Source organism: Moschus berezovskii, chromosome 12, assembly GCF_049115385.1.
Source record: "Moschus berezovskii isolate FMDL1 chromosome 12, NW_MosBer_1.0, whole genome shotgun sequence".
In the NCBI taxonomy this organism is placed as follows: Eukaryota; Metazoa; Chordata; class Mammalia; order Artiodactyla; family Moschidae; genus Moschus; species Moschus berezovskii.
Window position 1 is genome coordinate 19,838,959 of NC_142471.1, and position 24,065 is coordinate 19,863,023.

The 24,065-nt window shown below is 37.7% G+C and overlaps 1 protein-coding gene across 3 annotated transcripts in view; it reads right to left on the reverse strand.

The window, feature by feature from the left end:
• The window catches only part of JMJD1C (jumonji domain containing 1C), a 330,340-nt gene that overhangs the window by 186,139 nt on the left and 120,136 nt on the right, over positions 1–24,065 (reverse strand). For all 3 annotated transcript variants that reach the window (XM_055425636.2, XM_088841916.1, XM_055425633.2), the window contains exon 2: positions 7,711–7,875. Coding sequence is in view for 2 of the 3 variants with exons in the window: in XM_088841916.1 (XP_088698042.1) it covers positions 7,711–7,875 (165 nt within the window). In the remaining variant the exon portion in view is untranslated. The remainder of the gene's footprint in view (positions 1–7,710; positions 7,876–24,065) is intronic.

The following is a 24,065-nucleotide window of genomic DNA, read 5'->3' on the forward strand; positions in this document are numbered from 1 at the left end:
AAGGTCTGTCTAATCAGAGCTATGGTTGTTCCAGTATTCATGTATGGATGTGAGAGCTGGACTATAAAGAAAGCTGAGTGCTGAAGAATTGATGCTTTTGAACTGTGGTGTTGGGGAAGACTCTTGAGAGTCCCTTGGACTGCAAGGAGATCCAACCAGTCTATCCGAAAGGAAATCAGTCCTGATTATTTATTGGAAGGACTGATGCTGAAGCAGAAACACCAATAGTATGGCCACATGATGCGAAGAACTAACTCATCTGAAAAGACCCTGATGCTAGGAAAGACCGAACGCTGGAAGAGTGGGGATGACAGAAGATGAGATGGTTGGATGGCATCACCAACTCTATGGACACGAGTTTGGGTGAACTCTGGGAGGTGGTGATGGATAGGGAGGCCTGGCGTGCTGCAGTTCAAATAGTCGGACAGGACTGAGCAACTGAACTAAACTGAAATTACCAAACACCAGGGAAATGGATCATCATAGGATACAATATTATGCAGGAATGAAAAACTGAGGAGAAAGAAAGAGAATGAAACATTAACTAATAGAAAACCCAGGACCTACATTTTTTTTTACAGGATCTACATTTTTAATAAAGCCTCATCTAAAACTAATGATTAAAAGAAAGCCTTGATGTTGTATCCTGCTGCTCTGTTGAAATCATTAGTTTTTTCTTTTTTTAAGTTTTGATGTGGACCATTTTTCAAGTCTTTATTGAATTTGTATACAATATTGCTTTTACATTTTGATTTATTTATTTTTGGCCTTAGGCATGCAGGATCTTAGCTCCCTAACCAGGAATTTAAACCATACCCTTTGCACTGGAAGGCGAAGAGTTAACCACTGGACAGTGAGGGAAGTCCCTCATTTATTAACTTTTACATTTGTGCCTGTATGACACACAAAGTCATACCACTGGCAGACAAAACTTTTACTACTTATTTTTAAAACTTATATCCTTTGATCCCAGTTGTCTAAGTATCATCCTTGTCTTTCTTTGGAAAAGTTTCCAGGTTTTCACAAATAATCTGTCAGCTAAGCAGAAAAATATAAAATCAGCACATGAAAGTCAACTACATTTCTATACTCTAGTAATGAAAAATATGAAAATAAAATTAACAACACAATTCCATTTACAATAGCATTGAAAAAGCTGAATTACGTAGGAATTAACCACAGAGAGAAAACACTGGTACACTGAAAACTACAAAACACTGCAGTGTGTTAGTCCCTCAGTCGTGTCTGACTCTTTGCGACCCCATGGACTGTAGCCCACCGGGCTCCTTTGTTCATGGAATTCTCCAGGCAAGAATACTGGAGTGGGTGGCCATTTCCTTCTCCAGCGGATCTTCTAGACCCAGGGACAGAACTCACAACTCCTAGGTCTCATTGCAGGCAGATTCTTTACCATCTGAACTGCTAGGAAAGTCCATAAAACACTACTAACAGAATTAAAAAGACACATAAAATAAATGGAAAGATATGTGTTCATGGACTGGAAGGCTTACTAAGAGATCAATACTGTCCAAAGTGATCCACGCATTCAATGCAATTCCCATGAAAATCCCCACATTTCTTGCAGAAATAGATCCATCCTGAATCTGAAATGGAATCCCCAGGGACACCAAACAGCCAAAACAATCTTCAAGATAAACAAATTTGAGGCACTTACACTTCCTGATTTCAAAACTTTCTATAAACTAACAGAAATCAAAGTAGTGTGGTACTGGTATAAAGACAGATATACATAACAAAGAAACTGAATAAAGAGACCAGAAATAAAATCTTATGTATATGGCAAAAAAACTTTTGATAATAGCGTCAAAATATTCAATGAAAGGACAATGTTTTTAACAAACGATGGCAGGAAACGGAATACTCACTAACAGAGGAATGGTACTGAGCCTTATCTAATGCACATACAAAAATTAACTCAAGATGGATCAACAGACTACACATAAGACTTAAAAAATTCAAATTCTTAAAAAACAGATGACAAAAACTTCATGACAATGAAATTGGCAGTGATTTCTTGGATATAACACCAAAGGCAAAGATAAGAAAACAAACTGGACAAATTTAACTTACTGAAAATTTTAAAATTTTGTGCATGGAAAGTCACCATCACCCATGTAAAAAGACAACCCACAGAATGGCAGAAAATATGTTGCAGATCAAATCTAATAAGAAATCAAAATCCAGAATACTACAGAGAACCCCTAAAATTCAGTAACACAGAAACAATCTAATTCAAAAATGGGCAAAAAATTTGAAGAATCATTTTTCAGCAGATATACAAATGTCCAACAAGCACAGGAAAAGATGTTCAATATCACTAATCATTAGGGAAATGCAAATCAAAACAACAAGGAGATTATCACCTCAAACTCATTAGGATGACAATTATCAAAAACTTGGGGGGAGCAAGAGTTGGCTAGAATGTAAAGTAATATGGCTGCTCTGACAGTAGATGCAAAATAAATTAAAAGACAGAATTACCATATAATTCAGCAATTACACTCCTGAATATTTACCCCAAAGAAGTGAAAGCATGGTCTCCAAGAGATATAATACCCCTAAGAGCACAGCTTAATCAGGCTTAATCAGGGATATAATTTATTTTTCTTACTTGCAAGATACCAAGAATTATCCAGAGAGAATTGTACTCCAAAACGCCAATACTTTGGCCACCTCATGCGATGAGTTGACTCAATGGAAAAGAGTCTAATGCTGGGAGGGATTGGGGGTGGGAGGAGACAGGGACAACGGAGAATGAGATGGCTGGATGGCATCACCAACTCGATGGACATGAGTCTGAGTGAACTCTGGGAGTTGGTGATGGACAGAGAGGCCTGGAGTGCTGTGATTCATGGGGTCACAAAGAGTCGGACACAACTGAGCGACTGAACTGAACTGAAGAGCACGGCAGCATTCTTCACAATAGCCAAGCGGTGGAAGCAATACAAGTATACACCAACAGACAAATCACTAAACATGAGATAGTATATATATACAATGGAATACCAGCCAGCCTTATAACACAAAGGAAGGCAATTCTAACGCAGGTTACAACACAGATAAACACTGCAGACAAGCTAAGTGAAATAAGTCAGTCACAAAAAGACAACTGCTGTAAGATTCCACTTATGTAAGGTATAGCATAGTCAAAATCATGAAGACACAGTAAAATGATGGTTCCTAGGGTCTGAGAAAAGGAGGGAATGGGGATTAATGTTCAATGGATATAAAGTTTCAGTTTCGTAAGATGGAATAATTTCTGTACACTGAAATACAGTGAGAATGTACTTAATACCACTGAACTTTACACTTAAAAATAAGTAAAATGGAAAATTCTATGTTAAGCACATTATACCACAATTCAAAAATCTATTTAATTCTATGCTTTAAAAACAAAAAGCAAGCAGAAACATATACTTTTCAAGAAAATATGTCAAAGAATTAAGTTAGAAATATTCCTTGGAGGCAGAAATAGAATGATGATGATTTTCTAGTTTACACTATTTAGCACTTTCCAAGTTTTATACAATGTGTAAAAGTGAAAGTGTTAGGCACTCTGTTGTGTCCGACTCTTTGTGACCATGGACTGTAGCCCACCAGGCTCCTCTGTCCATGGGATTCTCCAGGCAAGAACACTAGAGTGGGTTGCCATTTCCTTCTTCAGTATTTTTAATTTAAAAATAAGTTGAATTTTTAAAAGTCTGGTGTTTATTTAAGTAGTTTTGTGGGGTTAAAAGATTTACAGAAACAAATCTTTAGAATATGATAAAAATTACTATTAAATAGTATTTCCTAAAAGAAACTTTCTCAAGATTAGTAATTTATAAATATACATTAAGAATTCCTTATTAAGAATACCTTAATTTTAACTGTCTCTAAGAAAAGGCAAAGATTTTTCTAAAGTTCTGTCTATTCTTTGTTATCAGGGAATACGTTTTGGTATTATTAACATTACTGCTTTTGAAACTTTTCATTCAAAATTCACATATATGTGAATTCACAAAATTCACATATAGGTCTGATGAACTATGGACGGAGGTTCGGGACATTGTACAGGAGACAGGGACCAAGATCATCCCCATGGAAAAGAAATGCAAAAAAGCAAAATGGCTGTCTGAGGAGGCCTTACAAATAGCTGTGAAGAGAAGAGAAGCGAAAAGCAAAGGAGAAAATGAAAGATATAAGCATGTGAATGCACAGTTCCAAAGAATAGCAAGGAGAGATAAGAAAGCCTTCCTCAGCGATCAACGCAAAGAAACAGAGGAAAACAACAGAATAGGAAAAACAAGAGATCTCTTCAAGAAAATCAGAGATACCAAGGGAACATTTCATGCAAAGATGGGCTCGATAAAGGACAGAAATGGTAGGGACCTAACAGAAGCAGCCGATATTAAGAAGAGGTGGCAAGAATACACAGAACTGTACAAAAAAGATCTTCACGACCAAGATAATCATGACGGCATGATCACTCACCTAGAGCCAGACATCTTGGAATGTGAACTCAAGTGGGCCTTAGAAAGTATAACTACAAACAAAGATAGTGGAGGTGATGGAATTCCAGTGGAGCTATTTCAAATCCTGAAAGATGATGCTGTGAAAGTGCGGCACTCAATATGCCAGCAAATATGGAAAATCAGCAGTGGCCACAGGACTGGAAAAGGTCAGTCTTCATTCCAATCCCAAAGAAAGGCAATGTCAAAGAATGCTCAAACTACTGAACAACTGCACTCATCTCACACGCTAGTAAAGTCATCCTCAAAATTCTCCAAGCCAGGCTTCAGCAATATGTAAACTGTGAACTTCCAGATGTTCAAGCAGGTTTTAGAAAAGGCAGAGGCACCAGAGATCAAATTGCCAACATCCGCTGGATCATGGAGAAAGCAAGAGAGTTCCAGAAAAACATTTATTTCTGCTTCACTGACTATGCCAAAGCCCATGACTGTGTGGATCACAAGAAACTGTGGAAAATTCTGAAACAGATGGGAATACCAGACCACCTGACCTGCCTCTTGAGAAACCTATATGCAGGTCAGGAAGCAACAGTTAGAACTGGACATGGAACAACAGACTGGTTCCAAATAGGAAAAGGAGTGCGTCAAGGTTGTATATTGTCACCCTGCTTATGTAACTTATATGCAGAGGACATCATGAGGAATTCTGGGCTGGAAGAAGCACTAGCTGGAATCAAGACTGCTGGGAGAAATATCAATAACATCAGATATGCAGATGACACCACCCTTATGGCAGAAAGTGAGGAGGATCTAAAAAACCTCTTGATGAACGTGAAAGAGAAGAGTTAAAAAGTTGGCTTGAAGCTCAACATTCAGAAAACTAAGATCATGGCATCTGGTCCCATCACTTCATGGGAAATAGATGGAAAAACAGTGGAAACAGTGTCAGACTTTATTGTGGGGGGCTCCAAAATCACTGTGGATGCTGACTGCAGCCATGAAATTAAAAGACGCTTACTCTTTGGAAGGAAAGTTATGACCAACTTAGACAGCATATTAAAAAGCAGAGACATTACTTTGCCAAAAAGGACAGTCTAGTCAAGGCTATGGTTTTTCCTGTGGTCATGTATGGATGTGCGAGTTGGACTGTGAAGAAAGCTGACTGCTGAAGAACTGATGCTTTTGAACTACGGTGCTGGAGAAGACTCCTGAGAGTCCCTTGGACTGCAAGGAGATCCAACCAGTCCATCCTAAAGAGATCAATCCTGGGTGTTCATTGGAAGGACTGATGCTGAAGCTGAAACTCCAATACTTTGGCAACCTCATGCGAAGAGTTGACCCACTGGAAAATACCCTGATCCTGGGAGGGATTGGGGGCAGGAGGAGAAGGGGACGACTGAGAATGAGATGGTTGGATGGCATCACCGACTTGATGGACATGAGTTTGAGTGAACTCCGGGAGTTGGTGATGGACAGGAGGCCTGGCGTGCTGTGATTCATGGGGTCGCAAAGAGTCGGACACGACTGAGCAACTGAACTGAATATTACTGCTTTTGAAACTTTTCATTCAAAATTCACATATATGTGATAATGACAGATTTCATCCAATTTTTGAGTTGTTTATAAAATTAGAAAGCATACTAGTTATGGTTTAAAAAACTTCATATTAACAATCCAAAAGTCAGCGTATGAGACAGTTGGATGACATCAACTCAATGGACACGAGTCTGAGCAAACTCTAAGTGACAGTGAAGGACAGGGAAGCCTGGCGCACTGCAGTCCATGGGGTTGCAGTCAGTCACAACTTAGCGACTAAAAAACAAAATACTCATTCAACAAATATTTTCAAAAAATCTGTCTTGAATAATATATCTTCTTTACTTTCCTAGAATATTCAAACTATCCTATCAAAACTATAGCTCATAAATATTACTGTTCATCTTTCCATATTATATTCTTTTTAAAATGTGTTTATCCTCTCTCTATCTTTTATCTTCCCTCCCTATCTTTGCTTTTTATCCACTTACCTCCTTAGACTTTTAAAGAGTTAACTAAAACAGAAAATTTAAAGCACTATGATTACCAGCAAATTAAACTATCCTTCTGTGTAGTTAATTTATGTTGAAAAATTTCTAAAAGTACCTACTTGATAATATATATATACCAAACACCTAAAGTAATGTTTCAATGCCTTTAATATATTTCTTTGATATTAATATAAGAAAATTATTTCATTCAAACTGAATAATTATTAAATGCTGAATGCTCTGCCAGAAAACAGGGATAACAATAGTTAAAGAGATGTGACTTTTCCCCCACAGAATTAATGATGAGAATTCATTCAATCTGTTGTTTTCTTAAATGGAATATCTCCTGATATGAAGTAATTTTTACTTACTACCTTTAAATACACAATTGATCCTTAAACAACATGGGGTTACAACCCCCGAAGCAGCTTAAAGTATGTGTATTTAACTTTCCAATTCATTCTCCATGTCTGTGGTCCCCCATTTGTACAGTCAACCAAATGCAAACAGTGTAGCATAGGAGTACATACTTATTAGAAAAATTCCACATACAAGCTGACTCACACAGTTTAAATCCATGTTCAACGGTCAAATACAATTCTTCATAAATATCAGATATTATCCACAATGATTCACTGAATTTGACAAAATTTAACTAAGAAAACCATATGCTACTTAATGATTTATAAAAAGTATCCCACAAAGTGTCATTCAGCAAAATTCTTTCACATTGCATACAAATCAGTCAACTGTCCCTCAGAAGTTATCAATTCATATTTCCCCTAATTGAACACGATGAACTATTTGTGGACCAAATATGCTGAAAGAGTACTAACAAAAAGACATAAAATTGTTTGAGAAAACGCAAGTAGTATTTTGAAATATCTGCCAGCTACTTCAGAGCTTTGTTGTTTTTGTCTGGTGGCTAAGTTGTGCCCAACTTTTTGTGATGCCATGGACTGCAGCCTGCCAGGCTCTTCTGTTCATGGGATTTTCCAGGAAGAATATTGGAGTGGGTTGGCATTTCCTTCTCCAGGGCATCTTCTCAACCTAGGGATTGAACCCATGTTTCCTGCATTGGTGGGGAGAAGCCACTACACAGAAATATTAATCTATAATCATTAAGAAAACTGTAAACTTATATTTAGCTCTTAATTCTTTTAAAACAAACAACTGAAAATGATTAATGACATAAGGAATATAGATCTTACCAGTGCAGGCCACTGAATCTGTTTGCTCTTTGATCCCTGAGTCTGGCTAGGGTTGTTCCTTCTGGCCCAGATTAAGTGGTATTCCACCAAGAAGGTTGAAAAATCTTCATAAACTTTAACCCACTCTCGTTTATCCCACTCAAGATCATCAAATTCCACATACACCTAGGAAAAGAAAACAAAACTCATAAGCAATGGAGAATGTTGATATTTGAAAATTTAAGCCATGAAATTAAATTACAAAAGTCATTAACAAATTCATTATTCAAATTAACAGTTCTCTTAAAAATCATTATTTAACTCTCCTTAAACAAATTATAACACTTATTGTATACAGGAAGATAAACAGTAAGTTTACTAAGAAAAGCAATTTACATAATATTGGTCAGTACAGATTGGCGAGTATCTACTAATGAACTATGTTGATACTGAAGATTCTAGAAGCAGAAGTCAGGAAATGCTTTCTAAGGAACAAACAGTAATTATTTCAGGCTTTGCAAACCATATGACGTCTGTCTTAACTACGTATCTCTGACTTTCCAGTATCAAAATAGCCATAGACAGAATGTAAACAAATGAGTGGCTTTTTTTCAATAAAACTTTTCAGTACAAAGACAGAAGGCAGTATAAGGATGGTCAATGTATGAAAAATCAATTAATGTAATATACCAGATTAACAGAATGAAGAGAACGACATGATCATTTTAACTGACAAAGAAACAGCACTTGACAAACTGATCACTCTGTCATTACAAAAATAGTCAAACAGGACTAGAGGGAAACGATCTTATCTCAATGCAAATAATAATGAAAATGAAAACCCCACAGCTGAATCATACTCAATGCTGAAAGACTGAAAAGTTTTTCCACCAAAACAGGAACAAGACAAGGATGTTATATTTGGAAAACCGAAGCTATTTTATTCTAAGTCATGCAATCATTCAACTCTTCTTTTCCCACCCTCATTCTTTTTCATTCATACATCTGTTTCATAGAGCTGTCTTCCCTACAACATTATTAGTTATGCTGGAGGCAGTCTTTTTCTTATGTTTTTCTTCTAGCCATCTTTTGCTCCCTTACACCTGAAGTATTTGTTTCCACTTGCTTAAATTCTGTTTGTTCTTCTGGCCTTGCTCAACTTCTTGGAGGATGTTTATAACCCCCACCTCTATTCAAACTTAACTGTGAACATCTACAAGCAGTTATTTTTCATACACTTTTATCAGTATATAATCAAATTATGGGTACAAACTCACTGAGGGTAGAACTGTTTCAGGGTCCACATCAGTGCTGCATACATACAAAGTGCTTAACAAATATTACAAATCTCATACTCTTGCAATCATGGCATTTTAAACATGGAGGTAAACTGGTAAAACATATGTTTGACTTGAGATATCTTTGCCCCTGCCCATTACTAAGCTAGTTATCTATGTTTATGTATCAGAATTGGGAAAGAGAGAAATACATTGTTTAAGGACATAATCTTTGTTCATGTTTACCCGCACAAACTCACAGCAGAAGCTCTGTTGTCTTCTTCTAAAAATGTATCCTTAGAGGTTACACTGAGGCCATCTGATGTTATGCAAATATTTCAAATGATATTACTTTCCCCACTACTTTAAATCTTTCAAGATTCTGAGTTACTCAATTGTGTATAAAAGGGTTTTGGGAAACACCAGAAACTGAAGTTGAGACAAGGTTCAGGAAAACTTTAGCACTATTTTTGCCTTCTCCTTATCAACAATACATACACACATGGATAAAAATATGGTCTTGCTAACAAAGTATTTCAGTCAAGAACCTAAAGAACGATGGTGTATTTTTAATCTGAAAAGACTCAATGTAAATTCTTCCAAATGCAAAGTCCTTGATGTAAAATTAGAAGTTTCATCTAGAAGTGAACTTTCTAAACTCATACTTATCTTGCACAGACAGTGTTATGGGCTATTTTAGGAATCTGCTAGCACCTGGGGACAAAAGGAAACTGAAACCAGACATTCTGCTTCTTTGCTGTAAAACCAATTTACCTCCATATTATCAACAACAGTGAAGGATTTGAGAGTTTACTGTAGACAGATAGGTAGGTAATTAGGTAGACAGTTTTGTGTGTGTGTGTGTGTGTGTATGCGCGCGCACATGCTAACAAGCTAGCCTACTACTGTTTCATGGATTCTGGCAAAGGACACAAGATCCCTAAGACTTCATTACTTAGAACAAAAGCTACTTGTTACTTAAAACACAGTATCAGCATGCTACTCCTCATGCCTCCCAACTCCCATGGGAAGGAGGTGAAGGGCCCAGGATGAACACCTGTATACACAGAACAACTGCCATGGAACAGACTTCCACTTTTATTTTAAGTGGAAGCAAGCACGTTCTTCTTCTTGGGAAAGCCTTTGCCTCATCCCTCCTTGCCACTCACTGCAAATACAACCCTGAGAAATGGCCCAGTTAAAGAGCAGTCAGGGTTTTGCTTTCTTGGTATACATAGCAAAGGATATACACAATGCCAATGTTAGATTACCTATACCAACACAGATAAGATTTTGTACCTTGCTAACTTGATCAGTAACAAACTTATTAGCCTTACAAAATATGGGTATGTAAATGGGAAGAGGCTTGCTGCTGCTGCTGAGAGGAATAATTTCTTCCAATCTGTAAACCATCTAAAACACTGTAAATATTTACTTTTGTTTAATTAACACATTACTTTGTATTAACTCCCTCCTCATTCATCTCTATTAGATCCTTCTATCCACTTAGTTCCCTGTCTTACTAATTAAAATACAAGATCTTTGAGGGCAAGGATTAGTATACCTTCATCTTTATTTGCATCTCTAGTGCCTAGCCAAGTAAGGTCCTTGTTAAATTTTTCGAATATCCACCACTGTGTAAAACATATTATAAACACAAATAAATGACAAATTCGGGGAAAAAACACTACAACACTAAAGAAAAAAGGTCCTAAAGGCAACATGAATACAGTTGATCTATTTACTGATTAGTCACTGGTTTCATAATTATGTAGAAAAAAGAAAAGGATGAAGATTTCACACATCAAATACCAGATTTCATATTGGAGCCACTCAAGATGATCGGAACTTCAGAAATTAGAGATATACGTCAAGAGTTTAACAGTCATGCATACACAGCAACAATTCACCATGTAGTGCCTATGATGAGAGAAAAAGGCTAAACAAATAATTATCAAAAATAATCACTATGTGATAGTAAATATGTGAAAAATACTTTATTCCCCCTCATGTATAAGAGGCTTGTGTAACTCAATGAAGCTATGAGCCATGTCATGCAAGGTCACCCAAAATGGAATGGTCATAGTGAAGAGTTCTGACAAAATGTGATCCACTGGAGTTGGAAAAGGGAATCCACTCCAGTATTCTTGTCATGAGAACCCCATGAAGAGTATAAAAAGGCAGAAAGATGTGACACTAGAAGATAAGCCCCCCGCACCCAACCCAGGTTGGAGGATGTCCAATATGCTACCTGGGGAAGAGTAGGGGGCAATTACTAATAGCTCCAGAAAGAATGAAGCGGCTGGGCCAAAGGGGAGATAACACTCGATTGTGTACGTGTCTGGTAGTGAAAGTACAGTTCAGTGTCATAAAGAACAGAACTGCATAGGAACCTGAAACATTAGGTCCATGAATCAAGGTAAACTGGATGTGGTCAAGCAGGAGATGGCAAGAGTAAATATGGACATCTTAGGAATTAGTGAACTAATATGGATGGGAACAGGCAAATTTAACTCAGAAGACAAATGTATCCACGACTATCGGCAAGAATCTCTTAGTAGAAGTGGAGTAGCCCTCATAATCAACAAAAAGGTCTGAAACGCAGTACTTGGGTGCAACCTCAAAAAAGACAGAAAGATCTCAGTTCATTTAAGAGGCAAACCATTTATCATCACAGTAATCCAAGTCCATGCCCCAACCACTGACGCCAGTTGGACGTGGTAACGAATAAACAACAACAAATATTTTATTAGCTCAAGATACTGTAACAGTGAATTCTAAGAATTGCTCACTGGACAGTTAAAAAACTGTAATGTTTTTTCTTTTAATATGTGCTTTCTACAACAGATACCAATATGCAAAGATTCTCAGTTTTACATATGTTTAATAGGAAATCCCTGAAAGAAAAGCTGTCAAACTGTTAAAGCAATCACTGGCAAGTAAAAAAAACATAAATAGCAATCATGCTATTCACTTTCTGCTATTTTGCCCATTAAAATTTACCTAACCTTTGAACTCTTCAAACACAGTTACTGTTTATATACAGAATGTCTCTTTTCTACTACATGGCTTGATTGCTTCAAAGTAGTAAGTGGATTCTGCTCACTTGATTTCAAGACATGTATTCAGCTTACATGAATCTCTAATTTTTCTACAACCACAAAATAAAACAATGACCATAAACTGAGAAAAGCCCCAGTCTTTAACAATATACTCTATTTGATAACATTTATAAAGAAAACCACAACTGTTTCTTCTGCAAAATCAAATGATACAAGATAAATTTAGTTATTTTTACCATGGTTTCAATAACAGTAAGTTGCATTCACATGAATTTAGTGCAATTATCAGTTCAGTTTAGTCGCTCAGTCATGTCTGACTTTTTGTGAACCTGTGAATGCGGCACACCAGGCTTCCCAGTCCATCACCAATTCCTGGAGCTTGCTCAAACTCACGTCCATCGAGTCGGTGATATCATCCAACCATCTGGTCCTCTGTCATCCTCTTCTCCTCCTGTCTAATGTCTTTCCAGGCATTACGGTCTTTTCTAATGGGTCAATTCTTCGCATCAGGTGGCCAAAGTATCAAAGTTTCAGCTTCAGTCCTTCCAATGAATATTCAGGGTCAATTCCATTTAGGATTGACTGGTTGGATCTCCCTGCAGTCCAAGGGACTCTCAAGAGTCTTCTCCAACACCACAGTTCAAAAGCATCAATTCTTCGGCGCTCAGCCTTCTTTATGGTCCAACTCTCACATTAATATATGATTACTGGAGAAACCACAGCTTTGACTATCTGGACCTTTGCTGGCAAAGTAATGCTCTGCTTATTAATATGCTGTCTAGGTTGGTCATAGGTTTTCATCCAAGGAGCAAGCATTTTTTAATTTCATGGCTGAAGTCATGATACGCAGTGATTTTGGAGCCCAGGAAAATAAAGTCTGTCACTGTGTCTACTGTTTCCGAATCTATCTGTCATGAAGTGATGGGACCAGAAGCCATGCTCTTAAATTTTTCTGAATGTTGATTTTAAGCCAGCTTTTTAACTCTCGTCTTTCACTTTCACCAAGAGGCTCTTTAGTTCCTCTTTGCTTTCTGCCATGAGGGTGGTATCATCTACATATCTGAGGTTATTGGTATTTCTCCTGGCAATTCTGATTCCAGCTTCTACTTCATCAAGCTCAGAATTTCACAGATTCGTGCAATATAGCCTCATCTTTTTATTTACTCCAAACAAAGGGTGAGGATTTTCATAATGTCATATAAGAACTAAGAGTTCCCAGACTTGATTGTGCCAAAACTAACCAGCAACACAGGCTAAAACTACTTACAGTCTAAGAAACTTTAACATTAAAAATAAAAGCACAGACTACACCAAGAATCATCATTTCATTGTATATAATAATAAATAAGCATTAGAGAAGCCAAGTAAGTCATGCACAAAGTTCATTAACTAATAAAGTAAAGTAACAGCAGCAGCAACCTATGTCTAATGTTACCACAGGTCTTCAAGGCTTTTAACATGCTAGAATTCACTATACATTATTAATGGAAGAGTTTATACTGAGAGATTTTCCCACTTTCTTTGTCCATAAAATCTTCTCTCATGGGATACCTAATAGATATTTTTCTATAAACTAGCAGTAGGGGGTAAACAGACTAGTTTTTTCCACAAAATTTACCTATCTACAAGTCTATATAAATATTTTGGTAATAAGAAATCAATGTGTAAGAAAGGAGGGAGATTAGCAGATGCAAACTATTACACATAGAACGGATAAATAACAAGGCCCTACCATATAGCACAGGGAACTACACTGAATACCCTGTGATAAACCATAAATGGTTTTATATATACATTTTACATATAGGCTTCATATATATACTTTATATATAAGTAATCAAATAGAAGAATTTGAGAAGTCAGAGTTAAATAATGTTTTTATTACTGCTGGTATCGAGTTATATTTAAAATAAGTTTTCTAGATTATTGGAAGAAATTGTGAAAACAAAAGTACAATCATTTGGGAAATTCATTTATAAGTTAAGACAAAAAAGATATTAAAGAAAATAATTACATATAAATTATACAGAATAAGGAAACTAGATCTCTTTTAAATTTCACTTCATAAAAAAGTAAACAATATAACCATAATTTTAGGTTCCTTCCAAAGTTATTAACACCAAGGGTCAAAATTAATAGGCATTCACATGAACTAGCCCAAGCTTAAACAAACAGAATATGTTGAGGAATAATCAACACATATAAGAATTATTTTAAAGAAACAGGTTGATCTTGAAAAATAATTAACTGGATTTGGAATTAGACCTGAAAAATAGTCTGGCATAATCCAAGGAATAACTGGCTTGAAATAACGTAAGAGATTTCTGCTATTTTCTTTTATTACAGTCATCATTGTGAAGTGAAGTGAAGTCGCTCAGTCTTGTCCGACTCTTTGGGACACCATGGACTGTAGCCTACCAGGCTTCTCCATCCATGGGATTTTCCAGGCAAGAATATTACACAGAGAAGTAGAATACAAATTCACACCAAAATAGTATCTTACTAAAATGACAATCACAGCAAGTAAAATTAAAGTATGAATTGTGATATATGAATCTAGGTTCTGAAAATTCTGAAATAGTCTGGGGATCACAGATAACCATTCATCTCCAAAGGGGTATTCAAACCTCTATCACAGTTAACAAATATTATTGATAATGGAATTAAAGACAGTATCAATAATAACAAAAACAGCTAGCACTTGAACAGGGCCTGCTATGTCCATATATTCAGTTCAGTTCAGTTCAGTTCAGTCGCTCAGTCGTGTCCGACTCTCCGCGACCCCATGAATCACAGCACGCCAGGCCTCCCTGTCCATCACCAACTCCCGGAGTACACTCAAACTCATGTCCACAGAGTCGGTGATGCCATCCAGCCATCTCATTCTCCGTCGTCCCCTTCTCCTCCCGCCCCCAACCTTTCCCAGCATCAGAGTCTTTTCCAGTGAGTCAACTCGTCGCATGAGGTGGCCAAAGTATTGCAGTTTCAGCTTTAGCATCAGTCCCTCCAATGAACATCCAGGATTGATCTCCTTTAGAATGGACTGGATGGATCTCCTTGCAGTATAAGGGACTCTCAAGAGTCTTCTACAGCACCACAGTTCAAAAGCATCGATTCTTCGGCGATCAGCCTTCTTCACAGTCCAACTCTCACATCCATACATGACCACGGGAAAAACCATTGCCTTGACTAGACGGACCTTGGTTGGCAAAGTAATGTCTCTGCTTTTTAATATACTATCAAGGTTGGTCATAACTTTCCTTCCAAGGAGCAAGCGTCTTTTAATTTCATGGCTGCAATCAGCATCTGCAGTGATTTTGGAGCCCAAAAATACAAAGTCTGACACTGTTTCCACTGTTTTTCCATCTATTTCCCATGAAGTGATGGGACCAGATGCCATGATCTTTGTTTTCTGAATGTTGAGCTTCAAGCCAACCTTTTCACTCTCCTCTTTCACTTTCATCAAGAGGCTTTTGAGTTCCTCTTCACTTTCTGCCATAAGGGTAGTGTCATCTGCATATCTGAGGTTATTGATATTTCTCCCAGCAATCTTGATTCCAGCTTGTGCTTCTTCCAGCCCAGCGTTCCTCATGATGTACTCTGCATATAAGTTAAATAAGCAAGGTGACAATATACAACCTTGACGTACACTTTTTCCTATTTGGAACCAGTCTGTTGTTCCATGTCCAGTTCTAACTGTTGCTTCCTGACCTGCATACAGGTTTCTCAAGAGGCAGGTCAGGTGGTCTGGGATTCCCATCTCTTTCAGAATGTTCCACAGTTTATTGTGATCCACACAGTCAAAGGCTTTGGCATAGTCAATGATGCAGAAATAGATGTTTTTCTGAAACTCTCTTGCTTTCTCCATGATCCAGCGGATGTTGGCAATTTGATCTCTGGTGCCTCTGCCTTTTCTAAAACCTGCTTGAACATCTGGGAGTTCACGGTTTACATATTGCTGAAGCCTGGCTTGGAGAATTTTGAGCATGACTTTGCTAGCGTGTGAGATGAGGCCATTGTCCGGTAGTTTGAGCATTCTTTGGCATTGCCTTTCTTTGGGATTGGAATGAAGACTGACCTCTTCCAGTCCTGTGGCCACTGCTGAGTTTTCCAAATCTGCTGGCATATTGAGTGCAGCACTTTCACAGCATCATCTTTCAAGACTTGTAATAGCTCAACTGGAATTCCATCACCTCCACTAGCTTTGTTAGTAGTGATGCTTTCTAAGGCCCACCTGACTTCACATTCCAAGATGTCTGGCTCTAGGTCAGTGATCACGTTATCGTGACTATCTTGGTCGGGAAGATCTTTTTTGTACAGTTCTTCTGTGTATTCTTGCCACCTCTTCTTAATATCTTCTGCTTCTGTTAGGTCCATACCATTTCTGTCCTTTATCGAGCCCATCTTTGCATGAAATGTTCCCTTGGAATCTCTAATTTTCTTGAAGAGGTCTCTTGTTTTTCCTATTCTGTTGTTTTCCTCTATTTCTTTGCATTGATCAGGGGGCTCCAAAGATGGCTCAGTGGTAAAGAAGCCACCTGCCAAGCAGGAGACAGGGGTTCACTCCCTTGGTCAGAAAGATGCCCTGGAGAAGGAAATGGCAACCCACTCCAGTACTTTTGCCTGGGAAAGCCCATGGAAAGAGGGGCCCGGCAGGCTACAGTCCATGGTGTCCCAAAGAATCAGACAAGACTCACCAACTAAACAGCAGCAGCACGTGCATGTATTAAGCCATTTGATCATTATATACACCCTGTAAGTAGGCATTATTATGACCAATTTTTTCAAAAGTGGGAACAGATCTAGAGAAATCCATTGCCTAATGACAAGCAGTTAGTTAATGGAGTTAATGAAAACAGCAAAATATCTTATAAGAGGTTTAAGTTATACAGCACCACAGGCATAGTCCCTACAAGCTGATACACACAGCATGTGATAAAATCATTGACTAGAGAGGGCTGTCCAGGTAGCTAACTCCTTTGTGGCATAAAAGTAGAAGAACCAAACACTTCAAACGGCCTTAAGACTTTGCACATTAAGTCTACAAGTTAGAGCCCTATGGAGAAAAATAAGGTAAAGGGTCAAAAAAATAGCAAACAGTAAAATAAGAGACCAAGCTTGCTTTCAGTATCTATTTAATAAAGACTAAGCTTGCTTTCAATATTTATATTGCTTATTCCTCTATGAATTAACTTACTTAACTCATCTTACTACTTGGTAAACAAAATGCATCAAGAATTGCAAAGTATTCAAAGATGCTTAAGTTTCAATCACTTTTCTCTACATTCAATAAAAAAGAACTATATTCCTATCATGTCATCTAAGTTTCTTATTATAAAATTCGGTATGTATACTACTTGGCTTCTCAGGTGGATCTAGTGGTAAAGAACCTGCCTGCCAATGCAGGAGACATAAATACTACTATCTTTTGTAAAGATTGAAGTGAAGTGAAAGTTGCTCTGTCATGTCCGACTCTCTGAGATCCCAAGGACTATATAGTCCTTGGAGTTCTCCAGGCAAGAATACTGGAGTGGGTAGCCTTTCCCTTCTCCAGGGGTGCTTCCCAACTCAGGGATCGAACCCAGGTCTCCCGCATTGTGGGCAGATTCTTTACCAGCTGAGTCACCAAGGAAGGTCAAGAATACTGGAGTGGGTAGCCATCCCTTCTCCAGGGGACCTTCCTGACCCAGGAATTGAACTGGGGTCTCCTGCATTGCAGGTGGATTTTTTACCAACTGAACTATCAAGGAAGGGGGGAGGGTTGGGAAGATTAGGTATAGTACTTAATACGGTATCACTGATGATGATGATTGTCTTAATCTGCATGTGCTGCCTTAACAAAATATCAAGAACAACAGAAACTTATTTTCTCACAGTTCCAGAAGCTAGAAGACTGAATACAGCAAGGTTTACTTAAGAGAGGGACCCTCCCCTTGATTGCAGACAGGCTGCTTTCTCAGTGTGCGCTCACATGACCTCTTCTTTGTGGGAGCACAGTCTCTACTTAGGAGGCAACTAATCCAGTCATGAGGGTCCCAGCCTCATGACTTCACCTAGCCCCAATTATCTCCCAAGACCATCATCTCCAAATACCTTCACACTGAGGGTTGCTGCTTCTGCTGCTAAGTTGCTTCAGTCGTGTACGACTCTGTGCAACCCCACAGACGGCAGAACACGAGGTTCCGCCATCCCTGGGATTCTCCAGGCAAGAACACTGGAGTGGGTTGCCATTTCCTTCTCCAACGCGTGAAAGTGAAAAGTGAAAGTGAAGTCACTCAGTCGTGTCCGACTAGCAGCAACCCCATGGACTGCAGCCTACCAGGCTCCTCTGTCCGTGGAATTTTCTAGGCAAGAGTACTGGAGTGGCTAGCTGAGGGTTAGGACATATGAATTTGGGGAGGACAGAAACACTGAATCCATAACATTAGTAATGAGAGCAGTAGCTAAAATCTGAGTGCTTACCATGCACTGGGTAAGATTTTACAAAAAAGAAAACAGAGAACTTAAGCAACTTACAGCTTTTGGACAATTATTCAAATGATACACAATTGAAAATGGCTAAGCTTAGAGCTCTCTTTTAAAGTAGCAAATGGCTAAAAAGAAGGAAAACCATCAGAGCAGTTGTTTTTTAGCATATGGAGGCATTCTAGAGACCACAGTAATTTCTATACAATACAAAAGAAGAGTAAGAGCAAGGAGCTTTACTAAACAAGGTGGGGAAGCTTTCCAGGAACACAAATTCTGAGACTGCTTTTAAAGCACGCGAATGAATTAATGTAGACAGCTCTTAGATGGGTTGAGAGAAAAGGAATTTCTGGGAGTAGTTTACAAAACTGAATGCATGAGTACGTAACCCAAGAGTTTAAAGGAGAAGGATAGCAACTAAAAATATAATGAAGAAAAATCCAAGTTAAATGCAAAGTCCTGAATACTACACAAAGGCGTATTAATAAATTCACAACATAATTTGTTTAGAAAAAGACTCAAATTCTGGTTTTAGTCTTTTGAGATATGATTATAAATTATATTAAACATAATGTTTTATGGAAAAGAAGTCAAACATATGCAGAAGCTCCCATACCACTCCAATTCTAGGAGTACCTTTTAAAGTAGGTTGGAAATCTTATGAGATAACATAAATATCAATCATTTCTAAGTATGATAGCTTTTGATCTTTTTTCCCCTTGGTATTTGGTTATTAGCCTCTTAAACTCAATCCTAGAGCTCCACAAAACTCCTAGAGATTTATCTTTTGAAAATTTATGCTGGCAGTTTTCTACTTTCTATCACCTAACTAGCAAGCCATTCTCAAAATTTTTCTGTCACTACTGAGTGACGAAGAATTGATGCTTTTGAACTGTGGTGCTGGAGAAGACTCTTGAGAATCCCTTGGACTGCAAGCAGATCCAACCAGACCATCCTAAAGGAGATCAGTCCTGAGTGTTCTTTGGAAGGATTGATGTTGAAGCTGAAACTCCAATACTTTGGCCACCTGATGAGAAGAGCTGACTCATTTGAAAAAACCCTGATACTGGGAAAGAGAGAAGGCAAGAGAAGGGGACAACAGAGGATGAGATGGTTGGATGGCATCACCGACTCAATGGACATGAGTTTGGATAAACTCCGGGAGTTGGACAGGGAGGCCTGGCATGCTACCGTCCATGGGGTCACAGAGAGTCGGATACAACTGAGCAACTGAACTGAATTGATTATTGCTACCAACTCCAAATCCACTGACTCCTTTCAGAGCTTTCTGTTCCACCTGAAAGATGGTTTGTTCCTTCTTCTTGTAATATAATAAAAAAAAACTGGGTCTTTCCTCCTGTCTATAACAGAGACTATACTATATTCCTGTCTATAACCATGTGGTCTTTCAGTAACTGGGCCCCAGAAGACAATGAAATAGGCAATTAGTCCATCAGATTGCTGAAGTAACTCAAAATCATCACTAATATTCTTTCTTACGGATTTGTCTTTCCAGGTAAGAGGCTTCTCAAAGAGTTGGCCAGAAGTAAAATATATCTCTTTGACACTTTGAATTAAAAAACCCAAGTCCTTCTATTCCTTCTTTTCACAGTCCTGAAAGCCACTTCTGCTTTCACTTGTTTGGTATCGTCAGTTTCCTCCATTTACCTTCTGAAACAGATTTTTAAGAAAGTTACTATAGAAATATAGACTTGTTATAACAATGTAAGGTAGTGATGAATGTCCTTTTTTACACTATTTATAAAGAACTCAGCACTGGGGCACTGGTAACAGTGTGTAAAATTAAAATATGCTTCTGTTTTTCAATCTAACTTCACGTTTGTTAATAAAATATTTAACTAATTATGATAAAGAAACATGCCACTTATTTGATCAATGAAGAAAACTAAGTAATAGAAAAAAGTGTGTCTTGAAAGGCAGAAACAAATGTATTTGAGTGAAAATGTACAGTATACTAAATATATTATTTTCCTGTAGGGCAGTAAGTATTGCTATCTATCTGAAATACAAAAGAACGAAAAAATGAGCTAAAAGGATCATACTGAGCCAAGAAAGACGTTACGAATTCCATTCCCTGAAAGTAAATGCACTTAAAGGTAAACGCTCTCATCTTAGGTCAAAGCTTACTGACACTAGTATACAGATAATAATAAACTACATTATCTAGTTTCCAAGTCCAAAGCAGATTATAAAGGTAAAACAAGCAGAGTCCTTGAAGACATGCTTTCACAGCATTCTAAAAACCGTAAAAAGTTTCATAAAGACTTTAGAAAATCTTCTACGCCTGGACTCAAAATTGGTCAAAAAATAGTACTCAGTTCAGTTCAGTTGCTCAGTCGTGTCCGACTCTGATGCTTTTGAACTGTGGTGCTGGAGAAAAAATAGTACTACTGTATTACAATTCAATATTAAATAGACATTTAACTGAAAAATACATGCAAAGCACTTAAACAATCTTTATAATTTACTGTATACTTTGTGTACCATGTGACACAAATCAAATGTGTATATTTAATGCTTGTCCCCTCTACTACTAGGCTGTAATATCTATTTAATGAGTGACACAGGAAATGTCTAAATTTATATTCAGAATAGTCTAAGATCATGCAGAAATACATTTTAGAAAACTCTTATGGAAATAGCTAATGCATTTAACACTTAAATTCTATAACACTTGTATACCAGCTTTATTCATAATTGCCAAAATTTTGAAGTAACTGAACTGTCTCTCAATAGGAGAACAGATAAGTAAGTTGTGGTGCATTCATACAAAGAAAAAAAAAAAAACAACTCAATAATAAAAAAAAAGAAAGACCATCAGAATGAAAAACTGCTTTTAATCACTGTTAAAATTCACTACTAGTGTATTACTAAATGTTATTCAGTCCTTCTTTAATACCTCTGTACTTCCAGTCAACTAACACAGTATTCAGTGTCAGAATTTTTATATGAATAATTACACATTTCCTATCGACCTAAGGTCTGAAGACACTGCTGATGTAGAGTGTTCTGAAGAGCACTGGGGAAAGAAATTTCATCCACCTAGCTTTTGAGACATCAATGGCATGTAAACAGTTAAGTCATCAAAAATTATAGTTAAAACTAACAGAATTTTTAAATAATGGTAGCAGAATATTCACGATCAGAATAAGTACACTCACACTAAAATTGTGCACTCATTTTAAGGTATTTATTTTTTCTACTGCAGAAAGAAAATAAGATTCCAAGTCTTTTTAATTTTTTAACTGAAAGCTAGGGCCTACTATCCTTACAAAACGTTTTAGATAAAAGAATTCCTCTATCATAGGAGAATGACCTAGTTATGCTTCATCCCTATCACTGGCTGATACCTGTACTAAAGCACAGCAGGTGTCATTACAAAGGGTCACTGCAAAATCATTATCAGGTTGTCTCACCTATAGAAGCCGTATACCAACACAATTATCACCACAGATTCTTGACACTTAGGTTGTGGAGATCATTTGGACTTCCTTAGGCCTCGGTTCCTTTGATATTAAATTGATTCTAAAACCATTTAAATATCCTGGGCTGCCAAATGTGTTTTCAAGAACAGAGCTATGTGCGGTATTTTCTGTAAAAATAAAGAAGATAACCTACCAAGTAAAGATCAAAATATGGACTATACCTTTGCTTACTTCCAGGGACCTAAAACATCTATTAGGACATCTACCTAATAGGGCTAGAAAATCTACTAGTGGATGTTCTGCACAGAGTCGGACACGACTGAGCAACTGAGTGTGCACATGTGCATGTACACACACATAAAACATGTAAAGCCAATTTGCTGTACGTTTGGAACTCCACACAATTAACTTTTTTGCAACAAATTTATAATTATACTTTTCTTTTCTCCTCAAGGATACTGTGGCTATCAATATATTTTACTATGAATTTACTGAGTCACATCTAAAAAACACAATTACCATTAAACTTTACCTTAATTCAGTTATAAAGGATAGTTCCATCTAGCAGATAAAAGTATGAATTATAAAATCTATGAGAAAAAATACATGAGGAATCCCTCTTCTCACAAAACAAGCACTCTGCACCTTTGAGACTGTATGTACATTCTGACTAAAAATACCTATATCTCTGACAGAAAAGTGTTAAGTCGCTCAGTCATGTCCAACTCTTTGCAACCCCATGAACGTAGCCTGCCAGGCTTCTCTGTCCATGGAATTCTCCAGACAAGAGTACTGGAGTGGATTGCCATTTCCTTCTCCAAGGGATCATCTTGACCGACGGATCAGACCCAGGTCTCCTGCACTGTGAGTAGATTCTTTACTATCAGAGCCCCTAGGGAAGCCCTATTCACAATACTATTCACTGATGTATATTAATTCAATCTTCATAATAACCCAAAGAGCTACAGCTCCCATTTCAGTTCAGTCGCTCACTCATTTCCAACTCTTTGCAACCCCATGGACTGCAGTACGCCAGGCTTCCTTGTCCATCACCAACTCCAGGAGCTTACTCAAACTCATGTCCATCAAATCGGTGGTACCATCCAACCATCTCATCCTCTCTATCGTCCCCTTCTCCTCCCACCTTCAATCTTTCCCAGCATCAGACTCTTTTCAAATGAGTCAGTTCTTTGCATCAGATGGCCAAAGTATTGCAGTTTCAGCTTAAGCATCAGTCCTTCCAATGAATAGTCAGGATTAATTTCCTTTAGGATGAACTGGTTGGATCTCCTTGCAGTCCAAGGAATTCTCAAAAGTCTTCTCAAACACCACAGTTCAAAAGAATCAATTCTTCAGCACTCAGCTTTCTTTAATAGTACAACTCTCACATTCATACGTAACTACTGGAAAAACCATAGATTTGACAAGATGGACTTTTGTTGCCGAAATAATCTCTCTGCTTTTTAATATGCTGTCTAGGTTGGTCATAACTTTTCTTCAAAGGAGTAAGCGTCCTTTAATTTCATGGCTGCAGTCACCATCTGCAATGATTTCGGAGCCCCAAAAATAAAATCAGTCACTGTTTCCCCATCTATTTCCCATGAAGTGATGGGACCGGATGCCAGTTTTCTGAATGTTGAGCTTTAAGTCAACTTTTTCACTCTCCTCTTTCACTTTCATCAAGAGGCTCTTTAGTTCTTCTTCGCTTTCTGCCGTAAGTGTGGTGTCATCTGCATATCTGAGGTTATTGATATTTCTTCCAGCAATCTTTATTCCAGCTTGTGCTTCATCCAGTCCAGCATTTCTCATGATGTAGTCTGCATATAAGTTAAATAAGCAGGGTGACAATATACAGTCTTGACGTACTCCTTTCCCGAATTGGAATCAGTCTGTTGTTCCATGTCCAGTTCTAACTGTTGCTTCCTGAAACCTGTATCCAGGTTTCTCAGGAGGCGGGTTAGGTGGTCTGGTATTCCCCTCTCTTTAAGAATTTTTCAGTTTGCTGTGATCCACACAGTGAAAGGTTTTGGTGTAGTCAATAAAGCAGAAATAAACATTTTCTGGAACTCTTGCTTTTCTGATAATCCAAGAGATGTTGGCAATTTGATCTTTGATTCCTCTGCCTT